Consider the following 25,509-nt stretch of genomic DNA (forward strand, 5'->3'; position numbering starts at 1 on the left):
TTAAAGTAATTCCCCTAATTAGATGCAGCAGTCGCCGAGCGAGATCACCCTGAGGCGGGTCAGCAGGAGAAACAGAGAGCGCATGCTGCATGAATCCCTGCACAGACCAGGGCCCTATGCTGCCATGCTGGTCGAGGCAATGCTCCCACTATACCTCAGGATGGCCTGGCGCGGAAGAGTGTGCTTCCACGGAGCACCCAATAAGGCACCTCTCCCCAGGAACCTCCTGCGGAGGCTTTTCGAGTACCTCTCCGAGAGCTTCGTGGAACTGTCCCAAGAGGATTTCTGTTCGATCCCTATATGCATTGACCTTCTTTTCATATAGTTTTTATTCTTGTTTTGTTAAAAAATAAATGTTTACATGTTTATAGCACTTACCGACTGATCCTTCCCCTGATTCGGAGTCCGGGTTAACGGCCGGGGAGGGTTGGTAGGGGATCTCTGTGAGGGTGATGAAGAGATCCTGGCTGTCGGGGAAAGCAGTATTGTAAGCGCTGTCGCCTGCCTCGTCCTCCACAAACCCTTCCTCATCTTCCCCATCGGCAAACATCGCTGAGGAACTGCCCGTCGACACTATCCCATCCTCAGAGTCGACGGTCACTGGTGGGGCAGTGGTGGCAGAACCACCGAGAATGGCATGCAGTGCCTTGTAGAAGCGGCATGTCTGGGGCTGGGCTCCGGAGCGTCCGTTTGTCGCTTTGATTTTTTGGTAGCCTTGTCTCAGGTCCTTGATTTTCACGCGGCACTGCGTTGCATCCCGGCTGTATCCTCTGAGTGCCATGGCTTTGGAGACCTTCTCGTAGGTCTTTGCATTCCGTTTTTTGAAGCGCAGCTCCGAAAGCACAGACTCATCGCCCCACACAGCGATCAGATCCAAGACTTCCCGGTCAGTCCATGCTGGGGCCCTCTTTCTACTCTGAGATTGCATGGACTCCTCTGCTGGAGAGCTCTGCATCGCTGCCAGTGCTGCTGAGCTCGCCACGACGTCCACACAGGAAATGAGATTCAAACTGGCCAGACAGGAAAAGGAATTCAAATTTTCCCGGGGCTTTTCCTGTATGGCTGATCAGAACATCTGAGCTCGGACTGCTGTCCAGAGCGTCAACAGAGTGGTGCAGTGTGGGATAGCTCCCGGAGCTACTAAGTTCGATTTGCATCCACACCTTGCCTAATTCGACATAGCCATGTCGAATTTAGCGCTACTCCCCTCGTCGGGGTGGAGTACCGAATTAAAGAGCCCTCTAGGTCGAATTAAATGGCTTCCTGGTGTGGACGGGTGCGCGATTAATTCGAATTAACGCTGCTAAATTCGAATTAAAGTCCTAGTGTAGACCAGGCCTTAATGTCCCAGCTCACCCTGTGATACTGTGGTAGGAAGTTATGCAGTTGTTTCCCAGATAGTTCCTCATGAGATAAATCTATCCTTTGTCTTCTAGTTCTGATATTTTATATTTATTGTTAGTTCTTTAAATAAGAATTCAATACCCAGCTGTTACCTAGAATATTGTTTGTAATTAGGATAGTGACTCTATAATGTTGCAGTTCTGTTGTTTCCCTTAAAATTTTCCCTTCCCTGAATTTTTGTTACTTTGTACTATGAGAAAAGTATAATATAAATCCGTTAGCAAAATCAGAAAGTGCCATTTCAGGTCACATGAGAAAATCTAACTTGGACATTCTATTAGCCTTACTCCTGCCATTTTGTCCCATGACAAACACACAAATTCCTATAAAAATCTCTGCAAGGAACTTGCAGCTCTGCTTATAATAAGTAACGTGATTCAAAATTTTAGAAAGAAATGGCTGGATGAGTTAAAAATGAAATAACTTCTTGTTTGAAGTGTCATGTGATAGCATTACACTGCTGCTGTTGTACCACATGAATAGAATTGATACTGATGAATCAGTGTCATGCGGTCTATAGTCAGATGACATAATTCTGTATGTGTATGATACTGTGTGTGTTGTGTGTTTAACAACTATCACCATTTATGCCATATGTATTGCATTTGTGTGTGTGTGGTTTGTTTGTTTTTGGGAGGTGGCATTATTTTGTTTTTTTTGGTAGGAGATTGATAGAGGAGCTGATCACATGGATTCCTGCAGAAGTGTGCTTGTTTGTTAGCTCACATGTCAGATGAGGGGTGAGAGAGTTCAGACATTTTTCACACTGCAGATCAGTACAGGTGGCTTGATTTTAAAGAACTTCTAACTCAGAAAATAAAGTGGTTTACACCTCTGTGGCATATGCCCTTAAGGGCTGCTTACAGTATATTGCTGAAACCAGTAATTGCTGAGTTCAATAATGTACTGTATGATCCTGCAGTTTTTCTATGTGAGCCCTTGCCCTTTGAAATCCACAGACGTTTTGCATGTGGAGTCTCTGCAGGATCATGCCCTAGGAATCCTGTTACTGATAGCCGGAAGGCCATGTGTCACAGTGTAAGCGCATGCTCTCCCACTTTTGTGCCTGCACCCTGTGTTTAGGCTGGTTTAATAAAGAGTGTTCACTCCCTCTTTTGTTGAATCACCCCAGTGTCTTTATTTACAGTGCTCGTGCAGTGCCTAGATCCCCCAACAGTTAGTGCCCCACAGACCCTCCCCAGGGTCTCCTGGTCCTTGAGGCTTCCTTATTGGCAAGGAGACAGAGATACTGCCCTCCTGTCTCCTCCCAGGCTAGCCTCCCCACTGAGGTTTGCCCAAGGCTTTTACAGCCTTCTCCTGCCTCAGCCCAGCTGTCACTGTTTAGCTCAGCAGGAGGGCCTGCACCTCTACCCCTGGCCTACTGGCCAGAGAGCAGGCTGTAGCCAGCATTTTGGCAGGGCTTTAAAGGGGTTTTACCCCTGCCCTTCCACACCATGTTTTCTGAATTATAGCCATATAATTATAGCCTGTAGTTGCATAGGAGGATGGTTTACTTTGCACCCCTCTACCAGGCAATTTGCTCCATGGAACAAATGAGTATTGTTAAACTGATGAACATAGGCAAAGTTCAGAGATTTCCCATTATCTCACAGCAGATTGCAGTATATCAATATTTGCATCTGTACTTGTTGCGTATGAGCAGTCACCAGTTTAGGGGTAACAGAAAAATTTTACAGTTGGGGAGGGGCTCCCTTGTATACTGCAGGTGTCACTTACATAGTTTGTTTCAGTAGTCTCTAGTGTATAGAAGCCAATACTTGGATGAAGAATAGACAAGGCGGAGAACCAAAGAGGAAACCCTTTAGGGTTGCCTAGTTACTTTCATATTAGAAGTAATGTATTTTCCATTTGCAAGTCCAGTCAGGAAATCCCAGCACTAAGTATTTTGAATAGTTTCCAGACTATCATTTTTTGGATGTAAAGGCTGCACGTTTCTAGTGTTTAAAATGCTGAAAGTGTTTCAGTGCTTCAGATTGGAATGGTTTCAAACTTCTCTCTTACAGATGGTTGCACTGTTAAGGAATCAGCCTCTTTTAAATCAGGAAATGATGCAATCTATATTGTTACTCTGAGACAGATTGCTGAGGCAGATTCTGTCTTAGTTTGAGATAGATTTCTAGTCCAGACACAGGTTTTTTTGTGATCTTTCTGTGATTCTTGAAAACAGACTTTCTTTTTCCAAGTAGCAGAGAGAGCACTTAATGGCCTTCCTTTTCCAACAGCATTAATAATTTTTCTTTTGCCTTTTTATAATAAACCTTTGTGTGTTGTGATCAACTAGTTTCTATACTGGAGGCAATAGTATCAGTATTAACATAAATGTAATGGGTAAGAACTGTGGAAACTTTATAATAAATATAACTGTGCCTTCCCATCACATAGCTAGTTTTATATTCACAAGATTACAAACCCTTGAAAGTGAGTTAGAGAAACAATATAAGGCACTTTTTCCATACTCTGTAGATTTGCAGATGCTGGTGCTGTTTGAACAGTAATTGGCTATTGTTTTTCAGACAGGAAAATGTCATTACATCTTTTGGAGTTCACTGTATAGCTAATACAATGTCAAACAGTAGAATAAATGCTTTGCTTTGTAAACCATCCTGTAGTTTTGCATGTTTTTAGGCCACAGATGAGATTCTTTTAGTTGTGGGTGAATGTGATGCTGGTGTGAGACTTTGTTTTCTTTGGGTCAGGTATTAAAGGGCTAAAACAAATCACCCATCTTTGGGCCAAATTCTGACCTCATTCACAGTCTGTTTATCTACTAGTATCTAAGGACAGACTCTGTCCCACTATCTCTGAAATAACCCTTTGAGTCTTGCTAAGCTTTTAAATTATTGACTAGGGTAAGCAATTGATATTAACTTGATAGTTGATAGGAAAATCATTTTAATTAGAAAAATTATACCTTTTAGAAGGGTTCTCTTTAGAAAGTGTGGAATTAGGTGTTGATACCTATCACTGAAAGTCTTTGTTTCCTGCAGATAAGATGTTCCAATGGAACTATATACTGTTTGTTTTTCATGGTGCCATCAGGTGTGTATCTGTAAATTTGCTAGCACATTTAAATTAGTCCGATATTCTTACCATAAATTATTTTCTGGTAACAAAGTATACCTTTTCCTGACTTCTTCTCCCTCTCTTCCCCTCCCCCCCATACACACTCCTGTGGCACATATTAAAAAGAAAACATGTTTCATGGATTGTTGTACTAGTGAAATACAACAAAAAATATGAGGAGCACTTCATTCTACCCCAGGGGTCTCAAACTCAAATGACCCCGAGGGCCGCATGAGGACTAGTGCATTGGCCCGAGGGCCGCATCACTGACACGCCCCCTTGCTGCCCCTGGCCCCCCCCCCCAACCACCCCTTCCATGAGGCCCCGCCCCTGCCCTGTCTCTTCTCCACCTCCTCCCCTAAGCGCGCGGCTCCCCGCTCCCCCCCCTCCCTCCGGGAAAGTGCTAAGCGCCACCAACAGCTGTTTGGCGGCTTGGCGGCGGGAAGCGCCTGGAGGTAGGCAGAAAAAAAAATGAAGAGTAATATAGTAGTATAGTATTAAAATATAGTATGCTATTAAAAGTCAATTTATTAACTTTTTTATTAACTTCTTTAACTGTAATGTGAAACGTCAGTGCTAATTTTGACAGTCATTTCATTTTTGGCCACTTAGCTGGCAGCGTTTTGCATCAACCAGAGCATCAATATTAGGTTTGATATCCTGAGACAAAACCAATCTCAGTGTTGCTTGCAAATGTTCATCAGTGAGTCTTGACCTTAACACAGATTTGTTAATCTTCATGGAAGAGAAAAACTGTTCACATATATATGTACTTCCAAACATTGCCATTATCCTTGCAGAAACAGAGAATAACATGGGAAATCTTTCTTGTGAAAGAAACCTGTAGAATTCTGGAATTCCAACATCTGTATACTTCTGCTTCAAAATCGTGTCACACTGAAGCTCCACTAACTCCATCTGCATTTCCTCTGCAACATTGTCAATTTCAACAGCAAATGGTGTGGAAAAAAGTTGAAAATGTGGTTCAAGTGCCTTGAAATCTTTAAACCGCACATCAAACTGTTTGTGTAAGTTAGAAATGATCTCTGCATATTCTTTCAAGGATTTGGGTTCAACTTTTCCTAAGGAATTCAGAGTTGAGAAATGGACCAAATTGCCAGCAGTCAGCTGTTTCCCCCATAAAGTAAGCTTGACTTTGAATGACTTAATACTGTCATACATCTGTGTTATCACCTGTTTTCTACCCTGATGGGTGAACTTGGTTTCAAGTTCAGTGCATTCAGGTGATCAGTTACATCTGTTAGAAAAGCAAGGTTGCAGATAAAAGTGGAATCAGCAAGCTGTGGAACCTCCTTGTTTTTCATTTTCATGAAGGAATCAATCTCCTCTTTAAGTGCAAAAAAACGCTTCAAAACATTTCCACGACTCAGCCATCTAACTTGAGTGTGATACAGAATTTCCCCATATTCACTGTCCATACTTGCTAGAAAAGAAGTGAACTGTCTGTGATTCAGCCCTCGTGCACGTATAAAATTAACAGTTTTAACAACTACATCCATAACTTCTTTCATTTGTAGACTTTTACTACACAGGGCTTCTTGGTGCAAAATACAATGTATACTGGTGAAGCTAATTCCTGGTATATTGAGGCTGTTCAGTTTGGTCTTCAATAATCCAACCACACCAATGTTTTCAGAGCACATTGATGGCGCACCGTCCGTAGCCAAAGATACGAGTTTGTTCCATGGCAGCGCAGCTTTTTCAATGCACTCTTCCAATCCTTGAAATATGTCACGTCCCGTTGTGGTACCCTTCAGTGGCATTAAGTCTAGCAATTCTTCAGTTATATTCAAATTGCAGTCCACACCTCTAATGAACATTGCACACTGTGCAGTATCTGATACATCTGTACTCTCATCAAGAGCAATTGAAAATACTTCAAAGTCTTTTGCCATTTGAATCAATTGTTTTTGCACATTATCAGCTAAATCCGTTATCCTGCAGGCAACTGTATTTGCAGACAAGCTTATGCCTTCAAAAACTTTCTTCCTATCAGGACATAAAATTTCACTGGCCTTCATAAGACATTCTTTTATGAATAAGCCTTCTGTAAAAGGTCGCGATGATTTAGCTATCATTTCGCTTATCACAAAACTTGCTCTTACTGAATCTTCGCTAGACTTGTTAATCCCTGAAAATAAATTTCTTTGCTTGGCAAATGCTGCTTTAAGTTGCTGAACTTTTTCCTCTCGGATTTTTCCGGTGAATGCATCATATTTTTCACGGTGCATTGTGTCATAGTGCCGACGCACGTTATACTCCTTGGGAACAGCAATCGTTTGCTGACAAATAAGGCATTGAATTTTATCTTTTACCTCTGTGAAAAAATATAAATTCTCCCATTTGTCTTGGAAAACTCTCTTTTCTTCCATGAGTGTTCTTTTTTTTGACGAAGTCATTTCCAAGCAGTTTTAATACTGATATACACTCAGTAATGCACCTCACTCAAAGGACAAAACACGCACTTAGATTTACTGCCTAAGGCTCTGGGAGGGAGTTTGGGTGGGGGAGGGGTTCTGGAGTACAGGCCCTGGGCTGGAGTTTGGGTAGGGGAGGGGGTCTGGAGTGCAGGCTCTGTGCTCGGTGCAGGCTCCAGGCTGCGGCAGGGGGTGGGGGTGCAGGCTTTGGGACGGAGTTTGGGGATAGGAGGGGGTGCAGGGGTGAGGGCTGTGGGGCTGAGGGTGAGGGGTTTGAGGCATTGGAGAGGCTCGGGGCATTGGAGAGTCTCAGGACTAGGGCAGAAGGGCAGAGGAAGGGCAGCCTGCCTGGCCCTAGTGCAGGGGAGCGCTAGCACCCTGCGGCAGCAGGTGATGCCGGAAGCCGGCATAGCGGAGGAGTGGAGTCAGCGTGAGCTCCCGGGCAGGCTCCCGGGCGGTGAGGGGGCAGCAAGTGGGGGCCGGGAGACACTGGGGGGAGGCGCGTGGGGGCGGCAGGTGGGGCCAGGGGAGAGACCCGGCCCCAAACATTGGGGAGCAGCGCGCGGGGAGCTTAGGCACAGAAAATAACTCGGGGAGGGGGGCAGGGGTGAGGGGAGTTTGGCGGCGACAGGAAGTAACTGGGGGAGCTCCGCGGGCTGCAGGGAAGAGCTCCGAGGGCCGCATGCGGCCTGCGGGCCGCATGTTTGAGACCCCTGTTCTACCCCATGATAAACAATTTAGGAAAATATTATTTTCTATAGCGCCTTGTACGGTTGCCAACCATGATACTAGAATTGCCAAAAGTAAGACAGAGTAAAAGTGAAGTCAATTTCATCCCAGGAGTAAGTCCATTGAAGCCAACTAAGGGCTAGTCTACACTGGCTTTAACATGCCTTGTGTGGTCACGGCATGACACTGGGAGAGCTCTCCCAGTGCTCTAAAAAACCTCCACCTCCACGAGGGGTGTAGCTCCCAGCGTGCTCCCAGTGCTGATGCATTGTCTACACTGGCACTTTACAGGACTGAAACTTGCTCCACTCGGGGGTTTTTTTTTACACCCCGAGCCAGAAAGTTGCAGCGCTGTAAATTGCCAGTGTAGACAAGCCCTTAGTGTGTCTGCTACAAATTTACATTTTATAAGAGGCTAGTAATGAAGTTACAGCATAGCAGCATACTGCCCTCTAGTGGGGGCCACATTAGTAACTGCCACTCATTTGCTCCAGTTGTTTCTGCAATGCGGCATCTTTTTCATTCCTGGCTAGTGGACTCCTCCCCCTTTCCCCTCTTTTGTTTTGTTTCTTCAGGGCAGCTACATTAATGCTTGATTCTTTCTAGGATCATAATCAGGATGTACTTTGGTGTGGAGTAGGGCACAGAATTTTATACAGGGTTTAGTTTACAGATAAATGTCACAGGTTCACAGTATGGTATTTAGCTAATGAAGTGTACACCACAGACTCCAGACAGAGGACTTCCTCATTCTCTGATTCATTTGGACTGAACCTTATACTTTACATCTGCAGAATCAATGGCTGACTACACACAAAAATTGTATCACTTTAACTATGATTGTGTAGTTAAAGTGACGAAAAAAATCAACCTCAGGGGGATGCAGTTATATTGGTATAAAAATGTTTATGCCACTCTAAATTATTCGCATATGGGAAGACGAATAAACTAGACCTAGAGGTATAGGACATTTTTATACCAATATTACTGCATCCACACTAGGGGTTGTACCGGTATAATTAGTTTGGTTTCAAAACAAAACAAAACAAAAAAGCCCACTGCTAATCAAAGTAGTTATACTGATACAAAATGTGTGTGTAGACCAGGTCTAAGTCTCAGACAGAATGTACTCCCCAGTTGTAGTAGTAACCCTATTGCATAGTTGAACCAAGAGACTAGAGTGAAACAATATTTCCTGAGTAAAACCTGTTTTTTAATGGTCTCTTTTTCACTTTTTAAACCTCTGACAGGATTGTCTCAGCATTTAGTTACAGACTACAAACAAGCCATAGGACTTCTGGAAGAAGGAATAGCCAACAGGTATTTTTTTTAATCAACCTTTTTTCTGTCTCTCCTGTTTTTCCCAGTTTTGATAAAACAACTACTGATTTTTCTGACAATGTTACATGTTTGTCATTTAACTTTAAACAGAAATGAAGAATGATCTATGTGATGACATCAGGCTTCCAAATTACTCTCTGAAAAAACACTATATATCATAATTTAGCTCTTAAATGGTTGTTACAAGGGCTCATTAAAAGATTATTTGCATAGATATTACTACAAAACTGATTGTATCTTGACTTACACATAGTATATGCATAATATTACTTTGATATAGGATCAAAAGTGAACCACAGAGAGATGTTTTGCTCTAACCAAGTAAATCTGTATGCTCCATATACTCCATTCTTCAGATGGTATAGTTTTCAATTCAGTTTCAGCATAGCTTAGTTTGTGACTACTGAAATCAAAACACATTTGTGCTTTACTACAAACTGTTTGAGGTATGTTTATCATGTGGTTCAGGCTGACTTCAGGGTAGAACTATTGTAAAAACAGGCCAGAAGCCATTTGTGCCATCCTTTCCTATGGGAAACACCTAATAAAAATAGCAGAAACTTAAAATTATGTTGGGTTAATGTCTTTAATATAAAGGGACACATTTTCAAGGGTCCTTAAACTAGCCTCTAAAATTATGATGCAGTGTTTGTACACAAATCAAGCAGCTAGGTGTAATTACCTGATTTGGGAGCAAACGCTGGAACTTTTGTATGCACCAAAAATAGTCATAGCAACATTTTCAAGCAAAACTGTAGGTGCTCAGAATTGTGTCTGCAAAAATCCTAGGTGTATAAAAATGCACCCACAATTTCTTGCTGAAATGTTTCCATAACCGTAGGGTGAATTTCACCTCTGTGCAGAGTCCACAGCTAGCCTATACACCACATAAATTGTATTTTGAGGGTTTAGTTGGGATTTAATTGGTGTCTAGGCTAGGAGAGGGTTTTTTGCATGCAGCTGTTTTTCACCCATAGTGCATAAATAAAACAAAGCGACGTGTTTTTTTTTTTGTTTGTTTTTGCACAGGATTTTTATTTATTTATTGGGTGGGGTGTGGGGGATAAGGTGAGGTTTGGTTAATATTCCTACTTCAACTTACAAAAGTCATTGGTTCATTAAAGTTAATTGGGCCTGGATCCAACCACTGGTGGCTGCATTTGAGAAACACCAGGCTAGAACATCAAGGACATTGCACACACTTTAAGCATTGTAAATAAAAAATTAAAAAAGGATATTACTGAGCCAAAGAATGTGCAGTGGAATTTAATTTTGCCGCTCAAGACTTGTAGTAAGCATTAGATATCATTTCATGATCAAAAGGGAGTTTCCCAAATAGATCTTCAATGAAATTCCATTGTATGTATTTATCAATGCAATCAGAGCATAGTCTCACCATTGCAGAAACACAAATAAAACATTGTACTAATAAATATATTTAATAAATTGTGCTAATGAAAATGTAACCTGAATGCAAAAAAGAAAATTTACTGCTAAATTTAAAAAATAAAACAGCTAAAATTGCCTGTCAAAAAAATTAAATGTAACAATAAGCTTACTCTAAAGTCCTAAATATCTAAAATGCAATTTTATAAAATAATCAGCAGTAAAACACAATGTTCTTCTTCGAGTGATTGTTCATGTCCATTTCAGTTGGGTATGCTGTGCCACATGCACATACGTCGGAAACTTTTCCCTTAGCAGCTCCCGTAGGGACGGCAGGGGAACCCCCTAGAGTGGCACCCTTACGGGGGTGTATATATTACCCTGCCAGCCCAACCCCCCTTCAGTTCCTTCCTGCTGTCCATGGCGGTGTTGGAACATTCTCTCTCTCTCTTGCTTGCGAGTGATCCCTTAGCCTTTCAGTCTTCTAGTTAGAGTTGTTCTTAGATAGTTATCAGTTAGTTAAATACCATTGTATTCAGGTGTCTAGAAGCTAGTTCCAGCACCAGCCTTGGGCTGTGGGGCATGCTGCAAGCCCAGGGTTTCAAAGCTTGCGCCACATGCCGCAAGCCTGTGCCTAACAGTGACCCCCATAACTCCTGTCTCTGGTGTCTGGGAGAATCTCATCAGGCAGAGCGCTGCAAAATCTGCAAGGCCTTCAAGCCGCGCACTAAGAAAGAAAGAGACTTTCGCCTTAAGCAGTTGCTCATGGAGGCCACGTTACAACCACCGGCACTTGACCGACTGGCACCGGCTTCCTCGGAGCGAAGTGCCCTGGCATCTGTGCGCGACCCGGCACCACCCAGGCACCGCAATCACTGGCACCGAGATGGGACGACCAACCTCGGCGCCGGTTGGCCTCTCTGGCACCGACTAAGTGTCACAAGAAAGGGGAAAGAGGACACTCTCCCCAAAGAACTACTAAGCCGCTCAAAGAAGCCCCCAGCATGTAAAGACAGATTGCAGACCCGAGCCAAGAACTGGCACCGTCGACTCCAGCGCCACAGGCTCCGCTGAGTCTGGTACCCAGCGGATTCAGTGCCTACAAGCGTCTGGAGGAGGTCCTTGAACACCCCTCCATGCCCGACACGTTCGAGGCAGCAAAAGACTTCATTGAGTTGTTAATGCCAAACCCCCTCCCGTGCAGGGAGAAGCCTCCAGCACCACACAAAAGGGTGCCATCCAGAGGGAAGCCGGCAATAGTGCACTGCTCGAGGTCACCGTCTTGGCACCGCTCCCGTTAGAGCTCAGTGTTCTGCTATTCCACGGAACCCATGACCCAGCATAAGGTTATAGCACCGGAGGTGAACCCGCCAGTGGCACCCGCAGTGACTGCTTGCCGGTCCATGACACCACTGGTCACCCAGCACCAGAGTATGGCACCAAAAACCTCACCGGCACTGAGTGTGAGACACCAGTCCTGGTTCTGAGATTCCTGGTACTGTTCGCGGTCCCAGCCAGCCAGGCACCACTCCCCAGCACCCTGTGGCCGCTCAACACTCAGCACCACCCTGGTCCTCTCTGTCGACATCCTCCGGCTCCAAGGCTGACTCCGGTCACTCTAGCTACAGCAGACATCGAACCGTAGCCAGTAGAGAATCCCAACCAGCATGGCAGCCATAATGGCCTCCTCCAGGCCAGTGGGCCTTCTGGACCCCATGGGCCTACCACCAGCAACAGGTCATCTCCTCCAGAGCTTCTAGGTCCAGGCAATCTATGCAACACCATTCCAGGTCGCCACACAGGCACGCATCAAGGACAAGGGAGGCTACTCTCTCTAGGCTGCCCCCAGATCCCCAAGAGCAACTGGTGCTCTCAGGCCCAATACCTGAGGCGGTGCCAAGCACTGCGACACCCCAAGAGGTGACCCAGGCATATGGGGACATGCAGGAGGCTCTAGATGAGGGCAACCTACAGCACCTCACTTCCTCCTCTTCCCCAGACGAAAGTGGCAGGCAGGTCAGTTTCAGGACTGCCACCAGTTGACCACAGGGCTCACCAGGAGCTACTCCACAGGATCACCCTCAATATGGGCCTCCAGGTGGAGGAAACGGTTGAGGACAAGGATCCGATGGTGGACATCCTGATGCCCGAGGGTCCCTCCAGGGTCGCGCTCCCTCTCCTAAAGACCATACAGACGAATTGCAACACTGTATGGAAGACCCCAGCTTCTGTCACGCCGACGGCCAGGGGGGTAGAAGGGAAATACTTTGCTCCTTCCCAGGGCCACGAGTTCCTGTTCCGCCATCCAAATCCCTGTTCCCTAGTTGTTTCAGCAGTCAATGAAAAGGAACGAGAGGGCCAACAAGTATCGGCCCCAATGGCCAAGGAGGCCAAGCATTCAGACCTCTTCGGTAGGAAGGTCTACTCTTCCGGAGGCCTCCAGCTACGCATAGCCAACCAGGAGGCGATCTGTAATAGACATAACTTCAACTCTTGGATGGCCGTGTCCAAGTTTAAGGATCGCCTGCCCCAGGACTCTCACTCTGAGTTTGCGGCTTTAATTGAGGAAGGAAAGGCGGTGGCTAAGACTTCGCTACAAGCCTCCCTCGATTCAGCTGACTCTGTGGCCAGAACCATTGCCTCGGGGGTAGTCATGCAATGCTCAGCGTGGCTCCAGGCATTGGGCCTCCCTCCAAAGGTCCAGAATACCCTCCAAGACTTTTCCTTTGAGGGCTCAGGCCTTTTCTTGGAGCAAACAAACTCCAGGCTGCATGGCCTTAAGGATTCTAGGGCCACCCTGAAGTCACTAGGGATGCATATGCTGGCAACCCAGAGAAAGCCCTTCAGGCCTCAGCCTCCGCAGCAGAGGCAGTATCAGCCCCACCCGAGGCAGGAGCCGTATCGCAGGCGGGGCAGAAATAACAGGTGTAGACAGAAAAACGCGCCTAACAAGGCCAGAATAAACCCCAGCCTGGAAACAAGCAAGGGGTTTGAAGGTGCACCTGAGGAATGCATACCAACCCAGTTCCCGGATCCATCCCCATGGTTTTTAAACTGGCTATCCCACTTCTACCATGTGCGGTCCCATATAACATCGGATTGCTGGGTCCTATGCACGGTACAGGTGGGATAGTCTTTCCAGTTCTCCTTCCCTCCCTCCCTCCCCTCCACCTTCCCCATCCCTCTTCAGGGACCCCTCTCATGAGCAACTCCTTATGCAGGAGGTTCGTTTGCACCTTGAGAAAGGTGCAGTGGAGGAGGTTCCACAGGAGCTAAGGGGAAAGAGGTTTTACTCTTTGTCATCAAGAGCAACAGACAGTGCCCTCAGTTCTGCTCGTTCCAAAACCGCAGTCCAGGCCCCATTGCTGATGCATTCTTAATACCATGGGGCAAGGGTCTGAAGTATGCCTTCCCTCCTATCCCACTCGTCCACCGGGTCCTCTTCAAAATTCGCAGAGACAAGGTGACAGTAATCATGATCGCCCCGTCTTGGCCCTGACAGCATTGGTACACAACCCTCCTAGAGCTGTCTGTAGATGCCCCAATTGCCCTGCCCCTCCACCTGGATCTGATCACACAGGACCAAGGGCGCCTCCATCACCCGAACCTGCAATCTCTGCATCTCATGGCGTGGAAACTCCATGGCTAAATCCCATGGAGAGCCAGTGCTCTCATTCGATGAGACATTCTCCTCAGCAGTAGGAAACCTTCCACTAGGGCTACCTACCTGGCGAAATGGAAAAGGTTTTCCTGTTTGGTGTGAATCCAAGCACCTTCAACTACTCCAGGCTCCCATCCCAGTTATTTTAGACTAACTCCTACACCTTAAGCATCAGGGTCTATCCCTTTCCTCCATCAGAGTACACCTGGCGGCCATTTCAGCTTTCCATCCAGGGGAGTGTGGGCACTCGGTGTTTTCTAATCCCATCATGGGGCGATTCCTCAAAGGGCTGGAGAGGGTGTTCCCATATTCTTGCCCACCAGTCCCAACCTGGAACCTGAACTTGGTCCTCTTCAAACTCATGAGCCCACCCTTTGAGCCCCTGGCCACTTGTTCCTCCTCTACCTTTCTTGGAAGGTGGCGTTCGTGGTGCCATTACATCGGCAAGGAGGGTGTCCGAGCTGAGAGCCCTCACCTCCGAACCACCTTACATGGTGTTTTGTAAGGACAAGGTGCAGCTTAGACCACTGCCTAAATTTCTCCCCAAGGTGGTTTCCCAATTCCACATGGGTCAGGACATTTGCTTACTGGTGTTCCTTCCAAAACCCCACACAAGCCCAGGACACCGCAGCGTACATACACTGGATGTCCGGAGAGCCTTGGCGTTCTACATAGAACGCACGAAATCTTTCTGCAAGTCGACCCAATTTTTCATCGCCATAGCTGAGAGAATGAAGGACCTTCCTCTCTCTGTGCAAGGTATATTGTCCTGGACCACAGACTGCATTCGTACATGCTATGAGCTGGCCAAGGTCCCAGCTCCGGCGATTATAGCCCATTCAACCAGAACGCTGGCATCTTCAGCAGCCTTTCTGGCTCAGGTCCCTATCCAGGAGATCTGTAAAGCAGCCACCTGGTCTTCAGTACACACGTTTACAGCCCACTATGCTGTTAACCAACAGGCCAGAGATGATGCAGCGGTCGGCAGAGCTGTTCTTCAATCAATTGTTCCATGACTCCTACCCTCCTCCAATGGTAAGCTTGGAAGTCACCTAATTGGAATGGACGTGAACAATCACTCGAAGAAGGAAGAACGGTTACTTACCTCTTGTAACTGTTCTTTGAGATGTGTTGTTCACGTCCATTACAATACCCACCCCCCCTCCCATCTGTCGGAGTCAACGGCAAGAAGGAACCGAAGGGGGGTAATATATACACCACCATAATGGTGCCACTCTAGGGGGCTCCCCTGCCATCCCGATGGGAGCTGCCAAGGGAAAAGTTTCTGACGTCCGTGCATGCGGCATGCGCACACCTAATTGTAATGGACGTGAACAACACATCTCAAAGAACAACAGTTCCGAGAGGTAAGTAACAGTCTTTTGCTAAAATATAGCAACTGTCAATGCCCAGGTCAAAAAAGTTCTCACCTGTTTAAAAAAACAATACACCAAAAAACAAATCACTTCTTCAAGCTTTCATATAGAAATAAATATTGCAGTTTAAAAATGTGAGCAACTTAAATACATCAGCTGCTCATAACTTGCAATTTAAAAAAATCCTCCAAAAGTATAAAACCGATTAAAAAAATTCAAAAATCAGAAAGCAAAGCTAAGCCAAGCATCTTTAAAATATTTTAGTCTCTCATAATAAACTATTTACAACATAACAAAAAACCCACAAAATTAAAAACAATAAGAAAATGTATGGATAAAATAAATTAGCTTTTAAAAAAATCCACTAAAAATCCATCTAAATCTTCAATTCAAAACTGCAAAGCTAACACACATACTTTTTGGGCAGCAGCCATCATCTTGTGGCAGTCTTAACTTTATGCGGTGTAGTTGTAGCCATGTTGGCCCGAAGACATTAGAGAGGCAAGGTGAATGAGGTAATAATATCTTTTATTGGATCAACTGCTGTTGGTGATAGAGACAAGCTTTTGAGGGTCTGAATGTCTGGCTTTTGAAGGTCTGAAGAAGAGCTCTAAGTGGTTCAAAAACCTCTCTCTCTCTCCAACAAATCTGGTCCAATAAAAGATTTTTACCTCACCCATCTTGTCAGTCTTAACTTTGTTAGTTAACCTTTTGACTGTCTCAGTGCTTTTACAAAGTTTAAACATTTAAAAAAATTAATTATAAATATTAAATAATAAATAAAAAACCAACATACTAAAAAAACCCATCCCCTTTTCATTAATAAAACAGCTAAAAAAGCTACAAAAATATTAATATATCATTAAGTAAATGTAACTAATGTAATATAATGAAGGCTCTATTTGATCACTTAGCTAAGTGGGCTAAGGCAAATGAGGCTATGAAGGTTGCCTTTCTAGTTGCCATCATTTCAGCTAGAAAAGGAGGTGAACCAGGGACCTTTTGGCTGATCCTCCTTGCACTATCTTCCATAGAGACAAAGTTTCCCTGAAATTATACCCAAAATTCACCCCCCAGAGTAATCTTGGAATTTCATCACAGACAACTCACTTACCTGTGTTCTTCCTGAAGTTACGTGCCACCACTGAGATTAGGAAACTTCACTCTCTGGATGTCTGTCATGCCCAAGCATTCCATCTGCAAAGGACAGAATCCTTTAGGAAACCACCTAGACTATTTGAATCCTTTGTGGGATGTATGAGAGGGGAAGAGCTCTCTTCTCAGAGACTTTTCCAAATGGATTTCAGGGTTCATGTTGCTTTGTTATGAGTTATCAGTGACCCCTCTCCCACAAGGTGTCAGGGCCCACTCAACTAGACCTCAGGATGCAGCAGTAGTCTCACTTCAAGATGTGTCTCTCCTGAAAATCTGTAAGGCAGCATCATAGGGCTCTGTTCACACTTTTGCAAGACTTAATATCCTGGTCCAAACTTCTACAGCTGATGCATTCTTTGGAAGAGCATTCCTCCGATCATTGATCCAGCACGGTTCCTTACACCCTCCTTCTCACCTAATATTGCTCGTGAATCACCCACAGCGGAATACAGATAGGGACCATTGCTTAAAGAAGAAAGGAAGATTATTTACCTTGTGCAGTAACTGGAGCTCTTTGATATGTGTGGTCCCTATCTGTATTCCACTATCCGGCTGCCTCCTCCTCTGCCGCGGAGCCTATGTTATGGCTATTTGTGGTAGAAAGGTAACTGGAGAGGCGATTGGTCTGCACCTCTCCATATGCCCAGGAGGAGGAGCAGGGTGCAAGTGTGGACCAATGGATACTGCTAGCAAGAATCTTCCAGTCTCAAGCACCTGTAGCACATGCACACCTCACACTGGAATATACATAGGGATCACACATCTTGAAGAACTCCAGTTACAGTACATGGGAGTAACCTTGCTTTATACTTTCAAGCTGTAATCTGCTCTTATTTAACACCATAAAGATGTACTTGAAGGCTGTTCTAATTTATGTCCCTCAACTGCCCCCTGGATCAAAATGCAAAGGTGGATTTAATTCACTTTTGCCCTCCACCTTCTCAGGTGCTGTACTAGGCACAGTTTGGCCAGATCTAAGAATCTGGCCACTGTATTTAAAGCTACAATTCTTTAGTCTTAGCCTTCGTTAATCAGTTGAATCTTGTATTTGTACTTCAGAAACATGAACTGTCCCAACTGAACTTTTTTTGTGCACTTTTTTATGTAGAATCACAGCAGCTACGCATGTTCATGATGCCAGCAGCAGATCCCATGCCATCTTCACCATTCAGTACACTCAGGTTAGCTAAAAATTCCAATCTCCTTTTTTTCCCTCTCCCAAAGAACATTGTTTAGCATACTGTACAGAGTTTGTTCTGCTTTCAGTAACCTTGGCAGAAATTATGCTACTTAATTCCTTTGGATCATACTGCAAATTTTGTTTCACTTCTTACATCAACTTGAAGGCTTTGTACTTGTTGAAGTTATCTTGTTTTCTTGTGCTATCATATGGTTAGGAGTGAAGCCAAAGGCTCTTCGTGAAAGGAAAAAATAAATAAATTGAAAACTGATCTTTATATTGCAATACCACCCCAACAATGTTGTGTGGTAATGTTTGCAGTTCCACTACCTTTTGTATTCTGTAGTTACTACTTACTGATTAGGATCTTAATATAAAGAGTAGCATTTTAATGCCTCCTCTGAATTATGGTCTTTCTGGGATTTCTGTATTCACCTCCTAAGCACCTTGGTGCATAGTGTGCTGAATCTGATACAATACATCCTTTTTCTGGGGGATTGTATCCTACACTGTCAGAAGATGGTCTCAATGATCTAATAGATCTTTTCCATCTCGCTCTTCTAACATCCTGTAATTTTAGAACATTCAAGATATTTTTCAGTAGTTGCACAAAAGAACCTTGGAATACAGTAATAGTGATTTTTGTCAGGTCTAGAAGAAAATCTTTTCATACAGTCACGAGTGAGTGAAATTTGCTCAAGAGAAAATGATCGTAAGAGTGGGCTTTGCATGTAAGTTAAGAGAACTACTGGGTTGATATTTGACTGTATTGTATGGCCCAAGGTCACATAATAAGTAGAAGTGCCAGAAATACAACTCTTCAATAGAACCCGTAGCCTCTTGTATTTTCATAAGTTTGAATTGAAAAATTTTGATTTATTTTTCCCTTCAGGCTATACTGGAGAACAATCTCCCCTCTGAAATTGCAAGCAAGATCAACCTGGTGGACCTTGCAGGCAGGTAATAATGAACTGAGGGGGAAAAGCTCTATTAAAATATTAACTGCTGTGTTCCATACAATTGATGATACTGATGATTTTAAAAAAGGAAATTACGTTTTAAAAAACTACATTAAAATAATGCGAAGTATGACTTCTGTATAGGAAAACAAGTAGGATATTGAGCTAAAGTTATCACTCTGTCATGTATCGTTTTGTTTTGGGAGTAGGGTTTCGCTGGACCGATATCCATTACGAGCAATGCATTCACCAAAACCATATGCAATAACGGTGAACTAAGACCAGTATTCTCCCCACTACCACACAGCACAGAAGGGAGTAAAAGAGGAAGTTACTCACCTTGTGCAGTAATGAGGGTTCTTCAAGATGTGTGTCCCCCTGTGGGTGCTCCACGTCAGGTGTCGATGTGTGTCTGCACCGCAGATGGGAGATTTTTGGTAGCAGTGCTCGGTTGGGGCGTGTGTGCGCAGTAGTAGTCTCGCAGTGCTGTTGGCACCTCATGTAGCACGCGCACGACCTCAACTGTCCTCGGCTGCAGACAAAGCTCCGTGGCAGTGCTGCCTCTTTGTTTTATTCTCTATAGAAATCACTAAATTAGTTGTAGTTTAGTAAGTCTCGTTTTCTTAGATATATACGCTTTCTCACCCCCACTCCCCAAAATTCTTTAATTGTTCTCTTCCTCCCCCTTTTCCCTGTTGGGAAACTTCTATCGGCCGCGATGTCTGGCTCGCCCGACTTTAAACGCTGTGACTCTTGCTGTGAGGCAGTGCCAGTCTCTGACAGCCACTCATCATGTGTCTGTTGTTTGGGGGAGACTCCTATCCCTCAGAAGTGTGCTTGCTGTAATAAACTGAAAGCCAGGGCACAGCATGACAGAGATCTCTACCTCAAGATGATTTTAATAGAAAAGTCCTTTCAGCCTACTCCTCAAGGACCAAAATCAACACCAGCAGATGGTTCCCCAAGCAAAACCTCTGCTAATGGGAGTGCTCAGTCTTCCAAAACTTCCAGGAAGCAAGCCACTACTTCCGTCATAGGGACACTCAGAAAAAGAAGAGGTCCCCGGCGAGGTCGCTATCCTCGGTGACTCAGTGCGAAACAGGGTTGCAGGATGCACTGAGGGAACAAGAAAGTATGTTCTATGTTCCTCCACCACTAGCTACTTGCAGCGCCATTGTTCTGTCTCTATCTCCGCTGAGCTCTGCATTTAAAAAGGGTACATGTGGACGTGGTGAGAGTGGAACTTTGAATTGCTGCCCTTTAAGAAGTAGCATAAGAGGAATGTATTTTCTATACAATGCTCAAAGCATATACTGTTTATTTCTGAGGCTTTAATTCCTCCGTTCTTGTACCTGAGGAGAACATGTTCTCGCTCAGGCCCGCCCTGGCATGTGTTAAATATTAAGTATAGTCACACAGTTTGTATTTTTTTTTCCTGATATGTGTCTTAGTGAAAGAGCTGATCCCAGTTATTGCAAAGATCGAATTACAGAAGGTGCCAACATTAACAAGTCATTGGTTACTCTGGGAATTGTCATCTCCACCTTAGGTACGTGTAATAAAATGAATTATTTTTTTAATTTTGGAAGATAGTTATGCACAATGACCCCTTACTGTGTGCTGTATTTGAAAAGTGTGTTAGATTTAGAATACTGAGCTGAGGAGAACAACTCTGTCGCCCCTTCATGTACTAATTTGACATTATAGAATGAAAATAGCCATCATTAGAAAAAAATGTAGTGATATTTAAACTGATTTCTAAAAAAACGTTTTCGAATAAACAATTGATAATGGTTTAAATACGTTAATATCAGAGGACAGCCAGCAGGATAGTGTAAAATACAATACTAATGATATTTTTATTATCTTAGCCAATTAGGATGCAGAATTGAGAGTAATAAAGACACACCAAATGCAGAAGTCAAGAAATTACTATCTGAGCCCATTGAAGATAATCCCTCTCAGAAAATGTCTATTGTATTACCTACAGCACAAAACTCTCAGATGTTCAGCAGCTGCCAGAGCATAAACAGCATAACTAGTGAAGGGGACAACCATGTGAGCAGTCACTCTCCAGGCAGTGTCAGTGGGACTAGGCGTCAGGCTTATATCCCGTACCGTGACTCCATCCTCACCTGGCTTCTGAAGGACAGTCTAGGGGGCAACTCCAAGACCATCATGATCGCCAGTGAGTTCAGCTTTCTGTTCACTTTATATGTGGTATGGCGTACTGAAAAAGAAGCCACTACTGTGGGGTGAGGTCCATTGCATCATTTGGGCCCTAGTCCTGCAAAGATTTTCACTTATGCTTAATTTCATGCACAGGGAATAATCTCATTGAAGGAAGCCCGTGGAACTAAATTTAATCTTGAACATGTATCTTTCTAAGATTGGGGCTTTGATCAGCACTATTATTAGGATGTGTTTATAAATTAAGAGATTTTGAAAGTCATTCTCTGTGGACTTGAGATAAGTCCCTAAAGACATTTTAATTTTTTAATAAATTTACTCTTTTTATAAAAACAGTAATCTCTTTAAATCAGTTTTTGTTCTTCATTTAAAGCCATCTCTCCTGCCAGCTCCAGCTACAATGAGACCATGAGTACTTTGAGATATGCCTCAAATGCCAAAAACATTATTAACAAGCCCCGGGTGAATGAGGTGAGACACTAACTTCTGATTTTATTTAATTTTTATATATGTTTTAAATGTATTCAGCATATCTCCTCCCCCCTCCCCCAATAGAAAATCTGAATTTTATTTTAACGTCCTTTCTGAAGAGTTGTTTTGGAATAACCATCTGAAGGAAAGTCGTTGTCTTCTTTTACTAGATTATTATTTTTAAGTATGATTAATAATCATCTCTGAATGTTTCAGGATGCAAATGTAAAACTGATTAGAGAACTACGAGAGGAAATAGATAGATTAAAAACTATGCTGATGAGCTTTGAACTGGTATGTATGAATTCTTATCTAAGTGAACCCTCAGTAATGCTTTCGCTAGCTATATAAACATAATTTTATATATTACACCTTTCCTTACATTTGTTGAATGGGATTGGGAGGGAATGAATCTATTAATTCTTTGAGTGTCTTTATCACCAGCTGCACCTCTGGCAGAAAGACTACACTCTCTGGTATTGTTTCTTAATGACCCTTAAGCATAAGCTGTTAAGCAATTGTTAGAAAGGGCTTCCTCTCGATCTCTAGGATGGATAGACTGACTTGGCTACCCAGGCAGACCCCTACAGTGAAATATACATTCCATTATACAGTACAGGAGCACCAAGCTAGTAACAAAATCAGATACAATATTAATAATTAATAAAGAGCACCCCCACACTAGTCGTCATACTTTTCTAAGAAAGTGACTAATAGGCCTTGAGTAGTTTAGAGTTAGAATGTAGCCTGCACTCCCTGAAAGACCATGGGAATGGACTCTGAGACATAATATACAGCTAGCATTCTTTGTTTTCCTTCATATTTCCTGCTTTATTTGGACCAGCTGTGAGCTATAGCACATTTGTGTCACTACTCCTCTTGCAAGTAGAGACCAAGACTACACTAGCCCTGAGCTTCCCCACACAGAGATGGGGTAGTGCAAAAGCAGTATTAAACTATTCTTTCACAGTATCATACAAGCAGTAAGTAACTAGAAGGTATTTCCTGAGTAAATTTGGAGGGTAAAATCAAATGTCTGCCTAGATTACCTTTACTTCTCTTGCTTCACGTCTCTGAAATCAGAGTGTTTGACAAAACTTGCCTGCCTGAGTTGTGAGTAAGAAAACACAGAGATGTCTGTAATATTTGTTTGTACAGAGGAATTCTAGCCCTTCTTGGAGTGATGACAGAGATGGAAATCTGACAGAATTGGTTCTTCAGAATGAAATGAAGGTGGGTATATTTTATTAGTCTCCCCTCACACACACTTTGATAGGGACACTGACATATTTTTTAAACAACAGTGAAAATGTTCCCATATTAACGCTTTCATGCCTGCTGGTGGAATATTCATATTTTTCAGCAACAGTCTTTCATAAAACTTCCATTCTACTGAATGGCAGGTATAGTGCATTCAATTCACAACAAGCATTTAAAATGTCCTTAATAGTGCATGATATATTTTCCATATCTGTGTAACCTGGCCATTTTAGAGTTTTCTGTAGCACCCGTCACTGTAGTAAGAATGTGCTTCTCAGGTAAATTAGATGTATGAATTGAGGTACCAAGTGGACTTCAAGGAGAGTTTTCTACCCTTCTCTCTGAAGTGGTTAGGAAGACAGAAACAATGAAAACTGAGAATTTTGTTGTCTGGGGCTGGGAAGGAGAGGGGTCACACCCTCTCTCCCCTGCCGTGGCCTCCCCGAACCTAGGGCTGGGAAGGAGGGGGGTCTCAGCTTGGAAGGAGGGCCGTCTTTCCCCAGCAGCCCTGGAGTTGGGGAAAGTCACCTCTTTCGCTGGCCACCGCAGCCCTGCACATCCCAAATTCCCTCCCCCACCTCCTATTCTCACCCCATTGCCACCTACCCCCTATTCCTCCCAAGGCGGCCACCTCACCGTACATGTACATCTTCTTCAGGGTCCAGGTGGCTCCACTAATTAGATGGGTGGCCCTTCATTCTCTTGTGTGCACCTGCCCAGGCGCGCACCTTAGAGGGAATTATCCGCGGACCACCTGAATGGAGCTTGCAGACCACTGGTGGTCCATGGACCACAGTTTGAGAACCTCTGAGCTAAGTCCCAACTTCCCTTGGAGTGGTGCAATGTGCACCTGCATTTTTGCACATGTGAAATACATTGCAGGCGCAATTCTAATTGCGTGTCTAGTTATGTGCTTTTCACCTAGAATTGGAAGTACCCAGGTTTACACCTACAATTCAGTGGAAGATAGAAATTTTGCAAGAGTAAATTGCATCTGCAAAAGGGAAGCTGTCCTTTTGGGTAAAAAATGATTTTTTGAGATATACCTAACTTGCTGTGTAAATAAAATCTTTAGTGTTAACTTCCTTTTCTGACCTTCCTTAAGATTGAACAGCTGACCAAAGACTGGAGTGATAAGTGGACTGACAGGAAAGTCATAATGGAAGAATACAGTGTGGACATCAACAAAGAAAAAGCTGGAGTGACAATAGATTCCAATTTACCTCATTTAATGGCAGTGAATGATGATATCCTCAGTACTGGAGTTGTGCTTTATCATCTCAGGGTGAGACATAATCACTTGTTTCATTTTGTCTGACTTTCAATAGGTATCTTTCCTTTGGGAATAGAGAACCAGATTGGGTGGCATTACAACGGCAATTATCAAACAGCAAAAAGCTGTATTGCAAGTCACACACCAAAAACTCTACAAAAAGTCAGTCACGTTGGTAACAGGACAACAGTAAAAAAGCAAAGGGGAAACCATCTGTTCTCCACAATCTGTACAAAGCAAGATGCATTCAGCTGAATATTAAGATGACCTTTATCAGTGCACATACAAAACTTATTGAAAAGTGTGTGTGCATGCATGCAAAAGCAAACTAGGTGCCCAGCTGCCCAAATATGCATGCAAGCAACTGTTTGCACACACAGAATGGGTGCCTGTCACTTTTTGTGGGCTCAGTTGCAGTTCAGAGCAACTGCTCCAGTATTCCCCCTCCATGGTCCAGCATGGGCACTCTATTCTAGGCTCCAGGCTCCTCAAACTGTCACCTCTCTTGGACAGAGACCCATGCCTCTCTCCCCCTGACCAGTTTTTTTCCAGGCTGCACAGTTCCCGGCCTACATTGTGATATCCCCAGCAAGTCAGACTGCTTAAACAAGCCAATGTCTGTGTTTTAGCATAATTGCCAGCAGTTATAAGCTACCTCACAGCCCTTTTTAAGGAAGCACTTTTATTCTGAAGGTGAAAGCATTATCGAAAAAACATATAGAAAAGAATAAAAGTTCTTGTGTGCAGGCTGAAAGCTTTCCAGAGGTTACCCATCAGTTTTATTGGACCTTAGTAGGCCAAAGTCCTTCCCATTTTTCCCAGGGATTGGACCCCCTGGAGTAGAAGGCTCTGTACGTTTGCTGGATCAGTACAAAGACCCCGAGTCAGTTTGAACTCAGGCTATTTATTCAAAAGTCTCTTCTTTGTCTATGGATCTCTGCAGAATCAACTTTGAAACACCTGTCCGGGTGGTGGTACTTCTCTGGAGTGAATTTGCCTAATCACCCTCCGCTGTACTTAGTTTCTGGAAGGCAGTGGTCACCCTCCCCCATGGTATTACATACAATCCCTGGCACACAATGATGCATAAGCTTAATACAATAAGATTTTCCTAAAACATTGCAGGAAATTGCCATATCTGTCACAGGATTAATTGTTTGTGTCAAAGTATGGATGCAGAAGCTTAACATTTGGCCAGCTGTTCTAATATAAACATGTTATTCCAGCCTTTACATGGAATGAGTGATGGGTAGTAGCCAAGAGCACCGGAACCTGTATAGAAGTGGGGGTGGGTGGTACCAGTGCTAGAACTGTGGTCCACCACCGGCACCTCTTCTCTGGCCAGAGCCAGGCTGTGGTAAGAGCCACCCAGGGAGCCCAGGACTTTGCTTAGGAGCAGAGTCTCACTGCAAGTCCTCCCCAGTAGAAACCACTTTTTAAAATGGGACATAGGCTTCTAGGTCACTCAGGTCAGATTTTGAAATGTATTTAGGCACCTAAACTGGCAGATAAGCTTCTGGTGGGACTTTCAAAGTGCCTAGCACCCAGCTGCCATTGACTTTTATGATTTCCCATTGTAACCAATGAGAGTTATCTACCTGA

General features: G+C 43.9%; 1 protein-coding gene across 11 annotated transcripts in view; it reads left to right on the plus strand.

The window, feature by feature from the left end:
• STARD9 (StAR related lipid transfer domain containing 9) overlaps positions 1 to 25,509 on the plus strand; it is a 174,345-nt gene that overhangs the window by 77,059 nt on the left and 71,777 nt on the right. For 10 of the 11 annotated variants that reach the window (XR_005597982.1, XR_005597981.1, XR_005597980.1 and 7 more), the window contains 9 exons: positions 8,906 to 8,975; positions 17,683 to 17,755; positions 18,647 to 18,714; positions 20,165 to 20,262; positions 20,704 to 20,901; positions 21,277 to 21,374; positions 21,591 to 21,668; positions 22,533 to 22,607; positions 23,740 to 23,919. Coding sequence is in view for 8 of the 11 variants with exons in the window: in XM_039536971.1 (XP_039392905.1) it covers positions 8,906 to 8,975; positions 17,683 to 17,755; positions 18,647 to 18,714; positions 20,165 to 20,262; positions 20,704 to 20,901; positions 21,277 to 21,374; positions 21,591 to 21,668; positions 22,533 to 22,607; positions 23,740 to 23,919 (938 nt within the window). In the remaining 3 variants the exon portion in view is untranslated. The remainder of the gene's footprint in view (positions 1 to 8,905; positions 8,976 to 17,682; positions 17,756 to 18,646; positions 18,715 to 20,164; positions 20,263 to 20,703; positions 20,902 to 21,276; positions 21,375 to 21,590; positions 21,669 to 22,532; positions 22,608 to 23,739; positions 23,920 to 25,509) is intronic. The other variant, XM_039536968.1, reaches the window with a different exon arrangement.

The sequence above is a fragment of the Mauremys reevesii genome, linkage group 4 (assembly GCF_016161935.1).
Source record: "Mauremys reevesii isolate NIE-2019 linkage group 4, ASM1616193v1, whole genome shotgun sequence".
Classification (NCBI taxonomy): Eukaryota; Metazoa; Chordata; order Testudines; family Geoemydidae; genus Mauremys; species Mauremys reevesii.